The following is a 16,137-nucleotide window of genomic DNA, read 5'->3' as shown; positions in this document are numbered from 1 at the left end:
ACGCCAGCCTCGTTTTGGCCGTTTTTTTGGCACTTCCATATTGGTTTCATTTTCAACGCCAGAGATTATAACATGATCAAAGTGCCATTTTCATGTGATTCCAGAAAGATAACCACTGTATCAGATTGTCTGCAGTCACACTCCGGCATAGACTTGAGCAGACTATTTTTTTTTAAAGGACTTTTAAGAAAATATAACAGGACATCGACAGCTTTGAAAAGAGAACGGCTCCAATTTCACTTTATTATAAAAACAATGGAGGCAGTATTTGCATTCTTTATTAATAAGCTGTTATAATGTTGCAGTATAATGCAGTCAGCATCACATACAGTACAGCAGCATGACAGGTGGGCATGAGAAGGTGATAGAGATACCGCACACACACATAAATAAGCAGTTTCCTTTGATTCTTTTGCATGTATATTTGATTATCATGCAGCAGTTACTTTAACAGAAAGAAATGTACATCCATTTATTAAATATCTGAGTGGTGGAGTTGAACCAAGAAGCTAATACCCTGTATCCATAAGACATCGATATTTAACCTTTCACAATGAATGCCTCCATAATACCTAAACAGCTGTATTCATTTGCTAATCACATTGATTTCTGCTTATCATCTTCTGACCAGCAGTTCAGTTGTCCTAAAAGCACGGACACACTCGGTAAAGTGCTAAAAACAAAAACGGCATCCATACATATTCATACAAGCACAACTGCAACGTTAGCTGACATTTCCCTGATTTCAAATCGCTTTATGTACAGCAAAAAGGCATGGCACAGGATCATGTCTGCACACCTCTGGACATGCAGGCGTCCACAGCACATTTCACACTCGTTGAGAAGAACATGATAATGAAACCAAACAGAACTATTCAAGTAACTGGCATGACTCATTCGAGAAGCCTGCTGTTGGCCAACAATAAGCATGCACATGTATGACATGGGCAATGTCAGGTATTCACAGTACATCATGTATGTGCCCTGTCCTTTGAGCGATGAGTCATCCACTCAGGTCGGGATATTAGCTTGTTGACCTGGGTGACATCAGCAGCTCGCCACTGGTTGATTACGGCTGAATTTGTCCCCCCGCTGTCACTTCCTGAAAGATGCAGACAGAGAGAGCACGTGGCTTTACATGTGCAAAACTACAAGATCTGTGATGTCACTGCACATTTTTTCATGGCCATGCCTGAGGAAAAAATAGGAATAAGACAATTCAGAAGTCTGCAAAAGTGAAAGGGAAGCTGACATTTTCAAATTGGTCGGTTTAATCTTTGCCGTTGGGAGTGCTACATACGTGCATGCGTGTTGGAAGTGCTAGTTATAGCGCAGGTTCGTTTGCTTTAGACCTGAGGTGAGGCCAAGTATTAATTGAAATTAATTAATTATTATTATTAATTATTTCTTCTAAGTATTATTATAGTTTACTTTTACCCACAGGCTTCGATGCGGTCCGTAAGAGTCCAGCATTAGCGTGCTCGACTCCGCCAGGTTCCAGTTGCAGCGCTGCAGAAGCTCCTCACACTCAGCTCTCGACCGCAGGCCCAGGCGAAACAACTGCTCCACCTACAATTAAAAAAAAAATATATATAAAAAAATTCAATAATGAAAGGCAGAAATATTTGTTTTAAAACATTTTAACTATTTTCATTCTACTTGAAAATTCACTTTTTCCAGTTATTTAAAGTCACAACCTGAGTCTCAAGCAGGTATTCGTTTTAGCTCGAGGAAATGTTTTCTAAGTAAAATTACTCAATGAAATAATGTTGCTTTCTTTACTTAATAAAAACTTTATTAAACTCCTTTTTTCAACAACAAAAAAAAAAAGAGTCACTATTTAGATTAACCATATTCAAGTGATGTCAAACTTTATGGAATGACAGCACAACAAAGGCTTCTGTCATTAACTCTTTCAGTTATTTGACTGTTGCATCATCTACTCGCGCTGCCTTTAGGTTTTATTATTTTGTGTTTGAAGCTCAGACTGGGATCCTCACATTTCCTTGAACTTTTAAGACTTGCTAAAAAACAATCACTTTTCAAGGAAAAAAAAAAACAACCCTGCAGGAACCCAGGGTTCATCACACCGGCTCACGTGTCCGTGTACATCGGCACAGAAATGACAGAAACCAGTTCAAAGACTCATCTCGAGAATGATCTTGCTGTTTTATTTTATTTCGATAAATTTAGCGTCTGACTCAGAAGAGAGTTTTTATTGAGGTCGAGGTGACGACGTGAACTCAAGATAGTTCAACTTTTCAAGGCTTACAAAGTCATGTGGAAATGAAAAAGTACGCCGGTGTGACAGGTAGGTGTACCTTCAGATGATTGACAGCCTGAGGTACGCTCCAGTTGTGACTCTGCAGAGCCGCCTGACACTCCTCCAGCGTGACACCGTGTACTGCTCCTTGGACCTGTCAATCACACCATGAACTTACTGTCTGATAAAATAAAATAAATAAAAAAAACCACACACTGGCCTTAGAAGTCAAAACACAGCAGGAGCTCGCGGTTTGTGCCGTGAGTTAGTTTGAACAGGAAGCTTCTTTCACGCGACGCTGACAAAAGGAGGAAGAGTAACAACAGTTAGTGGAGATGAAGAAGATGAGCAGCCAGCAGATTCATTCAGGTTCGTGACAATCTCTCCTCGCTGATTCTGTTTCACCCGCACAACGAGCTTGAAACGACTCGCAGCGTCACCCGCTCGAATTCTCGCCCCCCCGAAAACAGGAAGAAAAAACACGGGCTGGTAGTGAAAAGAGCTTTAAAAGTGAGTGTGTTGTGGGGTGCTGGTGGCGCAGCGGCAGTGCGCGCGTCCAATTTAGCGAGGCTATGCTCCTTGCGCGGGCGGCCCGGGTTCGCGTCCGGCCTGTGGCTCATTTCCCGCATGTCTCTCCCTGCTCTCTCCCTAATTTCTGGCTCTGTCCACTTTCCTCTCTCAAAAAAGGCCAAAAAAAATCTTGAAAAAAAAAAAAAAAAAAAAAGAGTGTGTTGTTTTTCCTTTGCTTTACCTGTGTGACGCTCTGCTCCTGTTGCATGCTGGGAGCTGCAGTACGACCGTTGTTGTTGTTGTAGGAAGAGTTTGGCTTGGCTCCTCCAGGCTGTTGTATCATGGGTTTGACTGCCGCCATATTGGCTGCTCCATATCTGATAAGATAAAAAAAACAACAACACAGAAATGAAAGGATGGGTAATCCAAATAAATCAAATACGCTGCAGACTCAGGACCAAAACAATACACGCTAAATATATCTTGAAGATTTGACAATTTGATCGCGCAAAACAAAAGCAACACAATGGAAGAAGATGAGACCTGTGTAGAGGGGGAGAAGGTTTCTGCCTGAGTGAACGACACTTCGATGTGGAGACAGAATCCAGGTCAGTCCGGCTGTCAGTCAAAGAGCACTCGCTCCCTTTGTATCGAGTGATTGCTCGCTGGGTGTTCTGTGAGCTTCAGAGCTCTGCCAATACATCAGGATATTTTAGTCATTCTGATATTTCATCAGCAATCACAGTGAGCTGGGAACACTTCTTTTATGATAACATGAAGGTAGACTTGTACCCCAAGTAATCACATCTTTGAAGATTTGTTCGGAAAGAGTGAATGGGGGCTGATGGACGTCTAATTTTCCACAGATCTGCCTGTTCTTTCAATGGATCAGTCAGCCCAGACGCTGTTTATTACAGACGCTTTCATACGGGTTCGATCCTGATGGCCTGGCTCATTGGAAAGTCGTTTTTTTGTATTTAATTCTTGGGAGTTTATTTTTTTTTCAGGAACAGAAAGGGGTAACGAAAAATAAGCTGTTTTTTTTTTCATTCCAACAAAATTTATTTTGTTTCTTTATTCTACTTGAACGCAAATAAACGTTTCTATTCATCCACGCTGCCTTGTATTGTTTCAGTGAAGAGAAGGCGTTACAGCGTTTTAAATGTTTAAATCTATTTTTCACACAGAAGCGGTTACTTCGTTTCAAACGCTGCTTCTTCTTCTCTCCGTTCTCTCTCTCACCTCGTCTGCATCGTGCAGGTAAGCGACACGTGCTAAAACGATTGGTCTCAGACTCGGACGGTGTCAGACTCTCGGCGCTGAAACAAAACCGAAAAACGTCCCCACGATTCGAGGCGGCACTGATTCGAAAAGACCGAACTGCTTCCTCTACTCGGCGCTCGTCATGTGGAAGTAACGTGTGTTATCTGACACCAGATTAAACACATCCGTCTCCCCCCAAACTTTGGTGCACGCTGATTGGACATTAACTCACAGGGAGGAGTTTCCTCCTCACAGACGCACACAACCAGCTGCTCTGGTTGTGTTCGTCGAACCATGAACGCCGTACCAAACAGTTCAATATTATACTGAGGATTGTTGCATCCCTGCTGTGTCAGAATAAATCACCCAGAGGGATTGATTGGAGACCGACGTGATCATGATTTCATTGGCTGAAGAAACGTCAAGTCTTTGGCACAGTTGCTAAATTGGCCAGGTCGAGCAGCAGTGGACCTCATAGACGGTGAAAGGAAGGTCTGAAGTGTTGTTGTTATAAAAAAGGTAAAAGTGTTCGATAGGACAAACTCACCTTTCCATATAAGCTGGTCGATCGGGCAGAGGAGCGGGAGCGGAGCTCTGCGAGCTTTCAATCAGAGAGGATAGGCCCCGCCCCTCACGAAAGGAGAGAGGATCCAGTAAAGAGCTGGATGAGTAGTTTGAGCCGCGAGGCGTGAGCCGCGAGGACTGCGACGTCACTTGAGGCAGGGACGATAGAGACGAGTTGGACGAGAGGAGGGGACCCAGGAGTCCGGACGCCCGGCGAGGGGACACGGAGAGGGGAGGGGGAGGGAGGGCCACCGGGGTGGAGGACAGCGGCGGCACCAAAGGGAGGGGAGAGGAGGAGCGTGAGCCCGGCTGAGAGAAGGCGTGATCTCTGGGCGGGATCTGAGGAGGCGTGTCCTCTGGGTCGCCCAGAGAGATGGTGCTGGAGCGGGACTGAGGGTGAGCGGAGCGGGTAGGGAGGTTGTGTTTGGAGGGACGCATCGGGGGGACGGGGCTGCGCGGGGGCAGCACGGGCCGGTCCTCGAAGCACGATGCGAAGCAGGAGGAGGAGTTGGAAGAAGGGGATGAAGGCGGCAGGTAGATTTGTCGGTGTGGGCCCAAAGGTGCCAGAGGCAAAGGAAGAGGGGAGGAGGGCAGGGAACGGCCTGTTGCCATGGGAACCTGCAGCTTCACCATCACCTACAACCAAGACGAACCAACAGACACATTAGGGAAGTAATTGTCTGTTTGTGTTTTCGCACACGTTTGCTGTATTTGTGAAGGTACAAACTCTCTCCACCTCTCTCTGCAGCTCCTGGAAGAGATCAGCTGACTGAGACTCACTCCGGCCCGCCGTGCCCACACTGTTCGAAGCCGCGTCCTCGTTCAAACCCTTGTTGATGCTGCGCACCTCCTGGTCATCTGATTGGTCCTCGAGGTCTGTGGTCACCTCGTCGTAAGACGGCTGAGGGAGGGGCCAGTCCAAGATGGACGGAGTGTCCTGAGAAAGAAGCATCGGAGACGAGACGAGAAAAAAATGATCACATTTCGTCACAAATTTTAAAATAGGAAATATAAATTTGGGTCTTTTAACTTACACAATAGAAAAAAGTAGAACTTGGTGGAAGGATTTGGCTAACTAATTTAGTATGCAACTTCATGTCATCATCATGGATTCAGCTTGAATCCAAATGTTTAACAGATTTGATTTTTATAAAGGCAGCTTTTACTCAAAGTCGTCTTTACCTTCAGAGTGTCCTCGTCTGGCTGCCGTGTCTCGGTGAGCGGCGAGGGCGTAGTCGAGCTGAAGCTGTCGTCGGTGAAGTCGATGAGCGATACCTCACTCTTTGCCGAGCGCATGCCGGCCGCGTCCATCGGCCGCAGCTTCAGACCCAGAGACGCTCCCAGCCGCTTCAGCCCGGAGGAGGCGCCGGTCTCGTCGTCGTCGTCGTAGTCGTCCATCACAGAGTCGTAGAAGGGCTCTGGAAAAAAACCCCCCACCAGAGTCAGGAAAACAACAACAAATATAGTGAAAGGTAGAAAGCAAAGATCAGGAAAAGAAGAACTTACTCTTCAGCAGAACAGCTGGTTGAGGAGGACGAGGAGGGGGTTGCTCTGATAAAAGAGACATTTCAGACATTTGCCTGTTTTCACTCAGACTTTAAATATTTAAAAAAAATAGCTCAAGTTAACTTCTTTTTAACGTGAGACACAGTTAAAAAAAGCTGTCAAACATGTGGTTAAACAGTTTGTCAGACTCACTCTTGGCACGGTTGGGGAGTTTTGTGGGCCTCGCTGTGCCTGCAGTCATTCCGAGAACATCAGGAGGGTCCATGGGGTTTCCCAAATACAGACTGAAATGAAGCACAAGGAAGAAAAACATGACTAAAAAGGGTTCAAGTTACCAGTTATCAAAAACACCATAAACAGGTAAAGCACATCATATACACTAGAAGATGGGCTAATTAAATACAGGACACATTAATTCCACACCGAGAGTTGTACACTCTTTGCTACTGTCATTACTGCCCATTAATGTAATTTATTTCACCAGGAAGTCAGCTGACATTAAGGACAAACTGCTGAGTCAGCACTCAGACTATTTGTGTTTTTCAATCCTTGCAGCGTCTGTGAGTTTTTCGTTGGAGCGTGTTCTGACAAAGTTGAACAGAAAACGGCATCTGTTGGCGAACAAGAGGCGGCACACTGCTGCCCCCCAGTGGACAAAGGTGGGAAGTGTTCATTTGTAAAAGTGGCAACACATTGAAAATGTTACCCACAGTTAGGCTGGCATCGCATTCTGTTTAAAATACACTCAAACCTGCTTTACAGCTCTTGTAGTTTTCACATCTATTTTTATTTTACATGCATCTGAATATTTATCCTTTTCTCTTATCTCCTGTGATCAGTGACACCATCAACGTCTCATCCTATTCCAACTGTAAATCAAAGACGAATAGAAAACCTTTCCTCTCACAGTTTTCTTTGAACACTACAGGAATAAAAACCTATTGACCTGTCTATGCGATCTGCATGTCCCCAGCTCCTGTGAGGGTCTGTGTCTCCGTGTCCCGTGTGGATGAACGAGTGTTTTAGAGGTCGACTGATGTCGTGGGCTGACAGACCGGCGACGGAGGTCACCACGTGACGAGGAAACTGACCGACACGCAGCGTCCGTCTGTTCTGACCTCGCCACCAGTAATGCTCCGCCCTGAAAACACACAGAGATTTAAAAAAAAAAAAAAAATGGTGTAAGTATTTTTTGTGCACAAAGAGTTATGTCCTCGTGCTCCACGTGTCTCTGTTAGGATAAATCCAACATCTACAGTATTTTCTGAACCACATGTAAAAACATAGACATGTTTAAATGACAACATCAAATTAAATCCACACTGAAGACAAATTAGATATTAGTAATTAGAGTAATCATCCACAATACATGGAGTCCCATGTTAACACAAGAAGCATTTGTTGTCTTGTAGGAATGACCTTCGTTCTGCCCTGACGCACACAAACGCTACTTTCAACCTCTCTCACTTTGTTCAAATCTGGCCTGTCGACTGTGACCTTCATCCTCAGCACACTGACCTTCCCTCGATGATGGTGATGACGTCGTTCATTTTGATCTGGAGCTTGTCTTCCTCCTCGAAGTCCTGCAGAGCTCTCATGTCTGTAGGCATGGTCTGCACGACGCAGGCACAAATACAGACATGTTAGACAGACGGCAAAACTCAACCCTCAATCGAGACGTGTACATGTTTGTGTCGTCTTTTATCCGTTTGGTGAACCTGATTAGGTTCGGACTATTTGAGCACATTTGATCATCCGTTGCATCAGTGTGTGGATGAATCTCAGTTAGAGCACTTAAGATGCCTTCGTTCATTGAAGTTTGGACTTAAACCATGGAGCTACCTCGAGCAGGAAGTCTCTGAGGGCGATGAAAGTTGGTCTGTCCTCGGGTTTGGGGCTCCAGCACTGCAGCATGACGTTGTAGATATCCTGAGGACAGTCTTCTGGTTTACTCAGCCTCTCCGCCTCCACGTCCACCTTGTGGAGGATCTGCAATATTCGAGCATGAATAAATGATGACTTCATACTGGACTTCTACTTTCTGCAAGAACTTCACTGAAGTAGAGAGTGTGTGTGCGTGTGCGTCCAGGTACCTGACTTCCATTCAGGCCAATCCACGGCTCCTGTCCGTGGGTGAACATCTCCCACAGAGTGACCCCGAACATCCAGGTGTCAGAGGCGTGAGAGAAAGAGCGAGACTTCAGAGATTCGGGAGCACACCTGGAGAGAGGTCGGTACAAAAGAAAGACGGAGACGACACAGACGACGTGAGCTTGTCAGGGGAAAAACTGTGGAGAGCAACACCAGACATGTTTAAAAGCACTCAAGTTCGTTACCATGGAAAGGGGATTTTGTGGCCCTCCTCCATGATGTACTGGTCTGTGTGTGTCGGCAGCGCCCTCATCAGGCCGAAGTCTCCGATCTTCACCGTTTCATTTGTGGACAGAAGGACGTTTCGAGCAGCCAGGTCCCTGTGGAGGAAACGTCTCTGCTCCAGGTACGCCATACCACACGCCACCTACAGGCAAACACAGCTCTGACTTACACGTTTGCTCCACTAGTGGTAGAAACTTGTAACACAATACATATACCGAAGTACCTCAGGACATTTTGTGGCACTTGTATTTTTCATTAATGATTCATCAGTTTGATTTTCAACGGACCTGCACAGCGTAGTTGCACAGAGAGAAGATCAGGATGTGACCCTGGCGCTTTCTCAGACGATCCAACAGGGAACCCAGAGGGGCCAACTCCGCCACCTTACACACAAACAAGGGGAACGTGGATATAAAACACGGCGTGTTACTGTATGTTCTCGTCAGCAGGTGAGAACGAGTTTGTGTTCATGTTTTACCATCTTCATGGGCTGCGTGAGGACGATGCCGTACAGCCGGATGAGGTTCTGGTGGCTCAGTGAATGCATGGCGTTCACTTCTCTGATGAAGTCGTCCAGTCCGTCCGAGTCCAACACGCCTGCTTTCAGACACTTCACTGCCACAGTCAACTAGAAACACAAGGGGGGGGGGAGATAGTGCAATCAGCTTTTTGTGATTTTACCCTCAGAGTGTTTCGTGGGACACTTTTTTGTCTTAAAGTTTTATCTACAAGATCACAAAACACCATGAAACGTTTCTGCTATTACTTAATACTTTTACCATGCACCAGTGAGAATCTACTTTGCCTTTACCTAAACTCATTTTTTACTATCGTGCACCAGTACACCATCTATATAACTATGAGGGTATCACTGATGTGGATCATCTCCGATCAGTCCTTTTCATTCATGCTTTAAAAACTCTCCTCTTCGCGTTCCATCTCCAGGTCCCTTCTATTTACAATCGTTACAAAACACTTGTAGCATTGTAAAGCTCGTTGCAACTTCATATTCAAAAGTGCCATATGAGGTTTTTTTGTTTTTGTTTTTTTTGTAATTTTACTAAAAAAAAATTGATATTTCACAGTATTTTTTGGTCTCACCACTCTGCCGTTGGGTCCCGTCCACTCCCCTCTTCGCACCACCCCGAATGTCCCGTCTCCTAAGCGTTCAAACAGCTGCAGCTCCGACTCTCTAATCAGACAGGTGAGCGAGGCGGCAGAGTCGCTGTTTTCGGTGGGAGTGCTCGATGATGCTCCCTGAGGGAGGGGCTGCTGGGGGTCAGCGTCGGGCCGTTTCACCGGAAACACCTAAAAGTCCACAAAGATGAAGAAGCTGTAAGTGAAAAGTTTTATTTCTCACAGTGGCAAGTAAACTTGAAAGCCTCTGAAGTTGGATTTTGAGTGTCACAAAAGAATTTATGGTTTTATTGGATAACTTTTCTATGCACACTAAATATTAGTTTTTATGTAATTGAGTACACTGAGTAGCACCGCACCTTGCTCATCCACGACTTGCGTTTATAAAGGGCTCTCCTCCTCTTGACGGCCTCCCAAAGTCTCCTCTGACCTGGAGCGACACAATGAAAACACTGCGAAATTAGCCAATTTATTGTGAGGATGTACAATGAGCTCCAAAAACAGAACGGTGCCTAGAATAAGATGAAAACAAGAGAGAACAGGAAATACCCGGGCGTCCCATGCCGATCTTCTCCAGGTCTTCGTTCTTCACATAGTCGAAGTGTGAGAGTCGCGTTACGTTGAGCTCGTCACGGATCCGCAGGAAGTACTGCTGCAACTGCACGTCTGTCAGCAGCTCCAGCAGCCACTCTGTCCCCTCCTCACTCTGCATCTGCACACACACACACATTTACCTTCCGTTGCTCGAAATGTAAGGGCACACGTACAGTAATGATGACACATCATTGTGCTCCACAGGCACATACTGGACATGTATACAGTACAGCACTCCAGTCGGTCCTCTCAGCCTGTCCCTCACTAAGCATAACCATCAATATAATCAAAACAGATGAGTTCAGAAATACCCCCCCCCCCCCCCCCCAGTAGAGAAATAAATAATAAACCTGTTTTTTTTGTTCCAGTCTTTAAAAAACATTAGTGTTTACCCACACTTCAAGCTACTTGAGAATATTACATTGTTTCTTATGGAAAAAGCCGATAATTTAGCAAGCTAGCACAAGCTGACCTCAAGTGTTTGGCACCTGCCCGTCCAACGGAAAGGCTCAGTCCTTGTTTTTGAATTAGCTTCATCTGCGTGTCTGTGATTGTGTTTTCTGTCCGCATCCAGAACATTCGCCAGTTCGAATGGCGTCCAGTTGCTAAATGGACGCCATTCCCTAACTCCCCTGCACACTCAGTAACTGACAAGTACATTTTTATATCCTGTATGCTTGTCTTTTTCTTTTTTTTTTTTTTTTTTTGTTTGCAAAATTAGGACGCAATGTTGATGTTGAAATATTTCAATTCTCTTCCGGATAACGTGGTTTTACAGCTTGCTAATCAAATGCTGGGATTGGATCAATACTCTGAACTGACTGGGGGATTTTTAATCAAAAAAATCAAAAAGAACAAAAAAAGTCTGATATGTGTCTGTGAATGCCAGATGCTGTGAGTAAATCAAACTCCCCAGACAAACAGACCATTAGTTAAAGGACTTGTGGAGACAGAACATATGGCGCTAATCTAAGACACTTTTCAGGGCCGAGGTCGTGAACCCCTGGACTCATCAAATCAAAGTCACACTCAATAAGTCTGTGGGTGCAGACCTACATTACTCATACTCTATGAAGGTTTATTCTCTGATGGGCCCACTGCCCAACAGAAATGTAGTTTTGCTTATGTAAATTATGTAATCTGAAGAATCTGTGAGCCAATCACAACACACGTCGTGTGGCATATAAACATATTGATCCTGCACAAACACACACACACACACACTAATATAAGAGTAAAGGAGAAAAAAAAAATGCACATCCACTGACAACTTCACACTTTACCATTTGTCCCCCGACTCTCTCTCTGATCCTGCCGTCTCTCTCCTCTTCCTCGTCCTCCTCCCCCTCCTGCTGTCCTCTGGCGTAGGGGAGTCTCTGGTACATGTAGCTCTCCCCCATACTGTAGCGGCTCCTCTCGTCCTTCTCCGCGTCTCTCTCTCTCTCCCCCTCTTTTGTCTGTCCTCTTCCTGTCTAGCTGCTATTCAGAGGAGGCGTTAGCTCTGCCAGTCTACTTCGCTAATCTCCTCGCGGCTCTGTGACCTTCTCTGCTCAATTGATAGGAGCGTGCACACGCGCGAGCGCGAACGCACCGGGAGGCATCTGACGCCGCTCTCTCCGCAGCCGTATCACCTATCTGTGAACTCTCTCCGTGCTCCCTCCCACACGTGCTCTCTCTCCCTGCTGACTCACGGTTTCATCTCCACGCTTGCCTCTTTCTCTCTCCATCTTTTATCTGGCCGGCTCTCCATCTATCTATCTCCTGGCTCGGCTGCCGAGCCCACTGTCTGATGTTTAATAATTCAGCAGCTCTGACAAGACGACCAGAGGGGAAGAGAGAGGGAGGGAGGGGGGGGGGGGGGAGGGGGAGCGAGGGAGGGGGAGCGAGCGAGCGAGCGAAGGAGAGATCTTGGAGGAAGGAGGGGAGAAACTGCAGAGACAAATAGGTGGACAGATGGAGGGGTAAATGGATGAACGGTCGGGCCAAAGAGACATAGCAGGAAGACAGTTCCCAGCATGCATCTGTGAGACATGCAGATGGTAAGGCAGCAAAGCTTGACATCAACCCAAACAAGCAGAACACTTCTAAAGAGTGGAAATAAGAACGAGTAAATTCACTTCTAACTCACTGCATCAATCGTAAAAAGACGGATTAATCAAGTTAAACCTGATTTATTTCTCATTCGGTTTTTTTTTAATTCAGGTTTGAAAAATCAAGCCTTACTAAGAGATAACTACTGTTTGTGCACTGAAACACTGAGAAACATTTTCTGATTCTGGTTTCAGATTCTCAAACTTGACGATTTTTTTTCTGATGCTGCCGCAGATCCATCACACCCTGAGATCTGTTTGAACCTTCAGATTACTGTATTTTATAATTATCTAGTTATCTGTCTTCACATGTTTAACTCAGATAAGCCCCGTTTCCAGCAAAGGTTCTGGTTCACTTTCGTACGATACAGTACCTATTGTATCTGTTGGCGTTTCCACCGTCCAAAGTTGGGAATGGGTCCAAAATTAGGGATCTGTACCGTCCTCCTTTTTTGGTTCCCTTCTGTTAGGGTGCTAAGGGTACCGATCCGACCCCAAAGTGTCCCGATCTTCTTCTTTGCTGAACTTCATTAAGAGCAGGCAACACTGTGTTGGGCTGCTGTGATGTCACACTGTTACAGAGCTGAAGCAGCTATCTCCGTCTGTCTCGGCACGGCTGGAAACGCAAGCAAGATCTGGGTTTACTGAACCAAACCAGACTGCTTGGTGGAAACGGGGCTTTAGTTAACTGAGGTAACACAACACCAGCCCAACATTAGCATCACAGTGTTGTCAATGTGAAAATCATAGCAGGCTGTTGTTAGCGTTTAGCCAGCTGCTATGAGAGAGGCAAATACTTTTTTAAGGATATCATAAATTAAATAATTTTGGATAAAATTTATTTAATCCAGGTATGAAAAAATGAAATTAAAGATTGAATGTATGTAATGTTGCATTGTTACATTTTAGCTCAAACTGAACGTATACTTTCTTTCTCTTCTTCTATTTTCTTGAATTTCTTGAATATTTTACTATCTGTAATAAGTCCGTAACACCAGGAAGGCTATGGACATAACCAGGGGATTAAAGTCAATCTAATTTTTAGGAACTAATGATTTCAATCCTATCAATCACATGACGGGGTAAACAGCCAATCAGGGGAGGTCTTGATTTCAAATCTGGAGTTTGCCCAGTCTGAGCCTGAGAAAACACAAAATGCAGAACGCTTTTCATTCCGAGACCGATTCCTGTTTGAGTCTGCAGTGCAAAGAAGAGATCACCTGATCAGTTATACTTGATTTTAATCTCATAGGTTGAAACATCAGACAGTTCTCAGTCGGGATCAAATGAGAAATAAAACAGCATTTATTCTGTTTTTGTATTATAGCTTCCCTGCTCTTGCTGAGCTCTTGACAAAGATGAATGTTTACACATGAATCCAATCTGCCTCATCCTGTGAGCTTCATTCAGGAAAAAGTCATGTGAGTTGTGCTGGTTTGAGTTGTGAGGTTTCACTTTGATCTCTACGGAGCACACGAGGTGAAGACAAAGAACTGAGGAAACTGCTCCAGTGTGCACAATGCATGCACCAGGATATGTCACACGTGTTGATGTGTGAGTCAGTGTGGCCTACACGAGCTCAAAACCAGAGCTTTCCCGTGCCTCGAGTTTTATCGAGGGCGACGCTCTAAATATAGAGAATCTAAATGTGGCTTCCATGAAGAGCGAACGGAGCTGCTTCTGATGATTTCATCTCAGCGTCACACACCTGAGAGTCAATCAAGGACTGTTGCCACTCATTTATTAATGTTCTGATTTATTAATATCCTCAAGGAGGCGGCTATCTCTGTGAATCACAGCATCTCACTCGCATGGAGGTAAAAGACGGTTGTGAAAAACTGAACTAGAAAATGTACTATTTATTTTCTCCTATTTGATGCCTCAGTTGTTTTACAGTTTCAAGAAGTTATACGTATGTAACAACTGAACTATTTTGTATTTCTATTGATGAAGATGAAGCTTTATTAATTCTTGGCAAATGAGTTTTATAGAAAAGACGCCAAACGTCTTCAAGACCTTCAGCTTAAACCAAGTCCAGTTCCCTTTGGATCCAACTTTGAATACTTAGTGTAGTAAATGACAGCTCAGCCTGCAGTGTGTGTAATGTGTATATGAATCTGTCTCACCCCGCACACGTCTTCAGGGGGTTTCAGGAGTTAAAGCTGCAGCCAGGAGTGACCGAAGTCGCCAGAGGTCACCTGGAGGATGCCATGAATGGAGAGACGCCACATCTGCAGACACAGTAAGAAAGAGAGGGATAGATAAAGGACAAACAAAAATCTTTGTTTTTGCATTTCATTTTTAAATGAAATGCAAAAACAAAAAATAAAAAATAATAAAAAAATACAATTGTACAAAAAAATCTATTTTATAGCCTTTATTTTCTAATACAATTAAACATCATAAACACCTTTACCCTGATTCTGACTTCTTATTATAAGTGCATTTCTGAGTCACGTACAGATGTGTTTAATTTAAACTTCAATGAGTCCATAGATATTAGAAGGAGACAGATGGACACAGAGTCAGGACGGATCCGTCCGTCCCTCCGTGATGAATAGAGCAGAATAGACTTTTTAATTGATCACCCTCTCAAAGCTGATTAGCCTCCTGCTCCAGTCACCTTAACTACCAGCTGTCTGTCAGTAAACATGCATCCCCCCCTGAACACAACAGAGAGACGTGCGTTTCATTTTTGTTCAATTATCCTGTTTGTTTTGGTGCAACACGTTGCAGCTTACATGCAGAAAGAGCCCCCCGCTCTCCCGGTAAACAGACCCGTGAAGACGTCCGTTTCAGCCCTCTCTTCCTCCGGTCAGTCCGAGCTCCGTCCTCCGTCTAACAGACGCAGAAGAAGAAGAGGCTGTTTTCACCGTTAATCTTTTGCATTCAGCGGATTCAGTTATCTCTTTCTCTGTCCCTCGATTTCCTTGGCTCCGTTATTCCGGGACGCTGCCGTGATGTATGAGCGTCACCGAGCGTAACTCACGCGCTGATTGTGCGCTCCAGTTAGCTTTAACAGCCCGACACGAGCGGAATAATGTAATTTCCGGTTATGCCTTCAAAATAAAATGTACGTATTAAAAATGATAGTAAAATGTGTTTGTGTCAATTAAAAATACTTAATAGAGCAAACAAAAACATGTCTTTACTGTTAAAGACATCACAATTTTAAATCATTTTAAGATAGGAAAAACATGTTTTAGCGTCTTTAAATCTCAAAATAATTATATTACAGACCATAATAAAGACGTTTTCCTCTCATTTATCTTTTGATTGTTTTATCATTTCTCAAAATATTAATTCCTTTATTGCAATAAATATTCCTTTAATCTCACTTATTATTCCTTATTCCTTTATCTAAACTTATTAAATGTCAAATTCAGCATTGTTTCTAATTTGTTTTATTTTTATTAAACCTTTTTTTAATTGATAACTTATTTACCTCATACAAGTATTTTATGATTAAATGAACTTCTTAAACATACATTTACTTTATTTTGTGATGAGTTTGTTTTTATAATATTAGCTCTTACAAGAAAATTACTACTTACCACAGAGCTGTTTTTTTTTTTTTGTTTTTTTTTTTAAATAAGCCAAACGGGCCCTTACTTAAACTCATTATCCTATTTTTTGGAACCCAAACAATAACTGCTGAAATGTAGCATGGTTCCATTAATCAGTGTAAATTTAGATCTAATCTAAAAAGGACAACACCTAAAATAAACAAAGTTCTCATAAATAAATCAACTGGGTCTGTTCCACATTTGACAAAAACCCCCTGCTCCCTGAAAGAACACAAATATTTAAGAGAAACTGCGTCTCCTGTTCCCC

General features: G+C 44.0%; 1 protein-coding gene across 2 annotated transcripts; it reads right to left on the bottom strand.

The window, feature by feature from the left end:
* Nucleotides 1–209: 209 nt before the first annotated feature.
* Nucleotides 210–15,357, bottom strand: tnk2a (tyrosine kinase, non-receptor, 2a). 2 transcript variants are annotated; one of them, XM_079361109.1, is made up of 22 exons: nucleotides 15,082–15,357; nucleotides 14,430–14,534; nucleotides 11,497–12,142; nucleotides 10,169–10,331; nucleotides 9,979–10,049; nucleotides 9,584–9,790; nucleotides 8,961–9,110; nucleotides 8,770–8,865; nucleotides 8,443–8,624; nucleotides 8,200–8,326; nucleotides 7,949–8,095; nucleotides 7,625–7,719; nucleotides 7,053–7,247; nucleotides 6,299–6,390; nucleotides 6,107–6,151; nucleotides 5,783–6,018; nucleotides 5,337–5,537; nucleotides 4,584–5,236; nucleotides 3,015–3,150; nucleotides 2,322–2,417; nucleotides 1,442–1,569; nucleotides 210–1,102 (listed from the first exon to the last, which is right to left on the bottom strand). In XM_079361109.1, the coding sequence occupies exons 3-22, from the start codon at nucleotides 11,611–11,613 to the stop codon at nucleotides 1,096–1,098; spliced, it is 3,144 nt and encodes a 1,047-aa protein (XP_079217235.1). In that variant the 5' UTR covers nucleotides 11,614–12,142; nucleotides 14,430–14,534; nucleotides 15,082–15,357; the 3' UTR covers nucleotides 210–1,095. The 2 variants fall into 2 exon arrangements, with proteins under 2 accessions (XP_079217235.1, XP_079217236.1); XM_079361110.1 differs by lacking the exon at nucleotides 11,497–12,142.
* Nucleotides 15,358–16,137: the final 780 nt, after the last annotated feature.

The sequence above is a fragment of the Symphodus melops genome (assembly GCF_947650265.1).
Source record: "Symphodus melops genome assembly, chromosome: 14".
NCBI lineage: Eukaryota > Metazoa > Chordata > Actinopteri > Labriformes > Labridae > Symphodus > Symphodus melops.
The sequence above is the reverse complement of the archived record's forward strand: the minus strand, read 5'-3'. Positions and strand labels throughout refer to the sequence as shown.

Excerpts from the sequence above, each read along its gene's own strand:
- tnk2a (XM_079361109.1), bottom strand. The coding sequence starts at position 11,613 with ATGGGGGAGAGCTACATGTACCAGAGACTCCCCTACGCCAGAGGACAG. Across the intron at positions 10,332-11,496 it reads AGAGAGTCGGGGGACAAATG|ATGCAGAGTGAGGAGGGGAC; the intron begins GTAAAGTGTGAA and ends GTGTGTGTGCAG. Across the intron at positions 7,248-7,624 it reads ATCACCATCATCGAGGGAAG|GGCGGAGCATTACTGGTGGC; the intron begins GTCAGTGTGCTG and ends GTGTGTTTTCAG.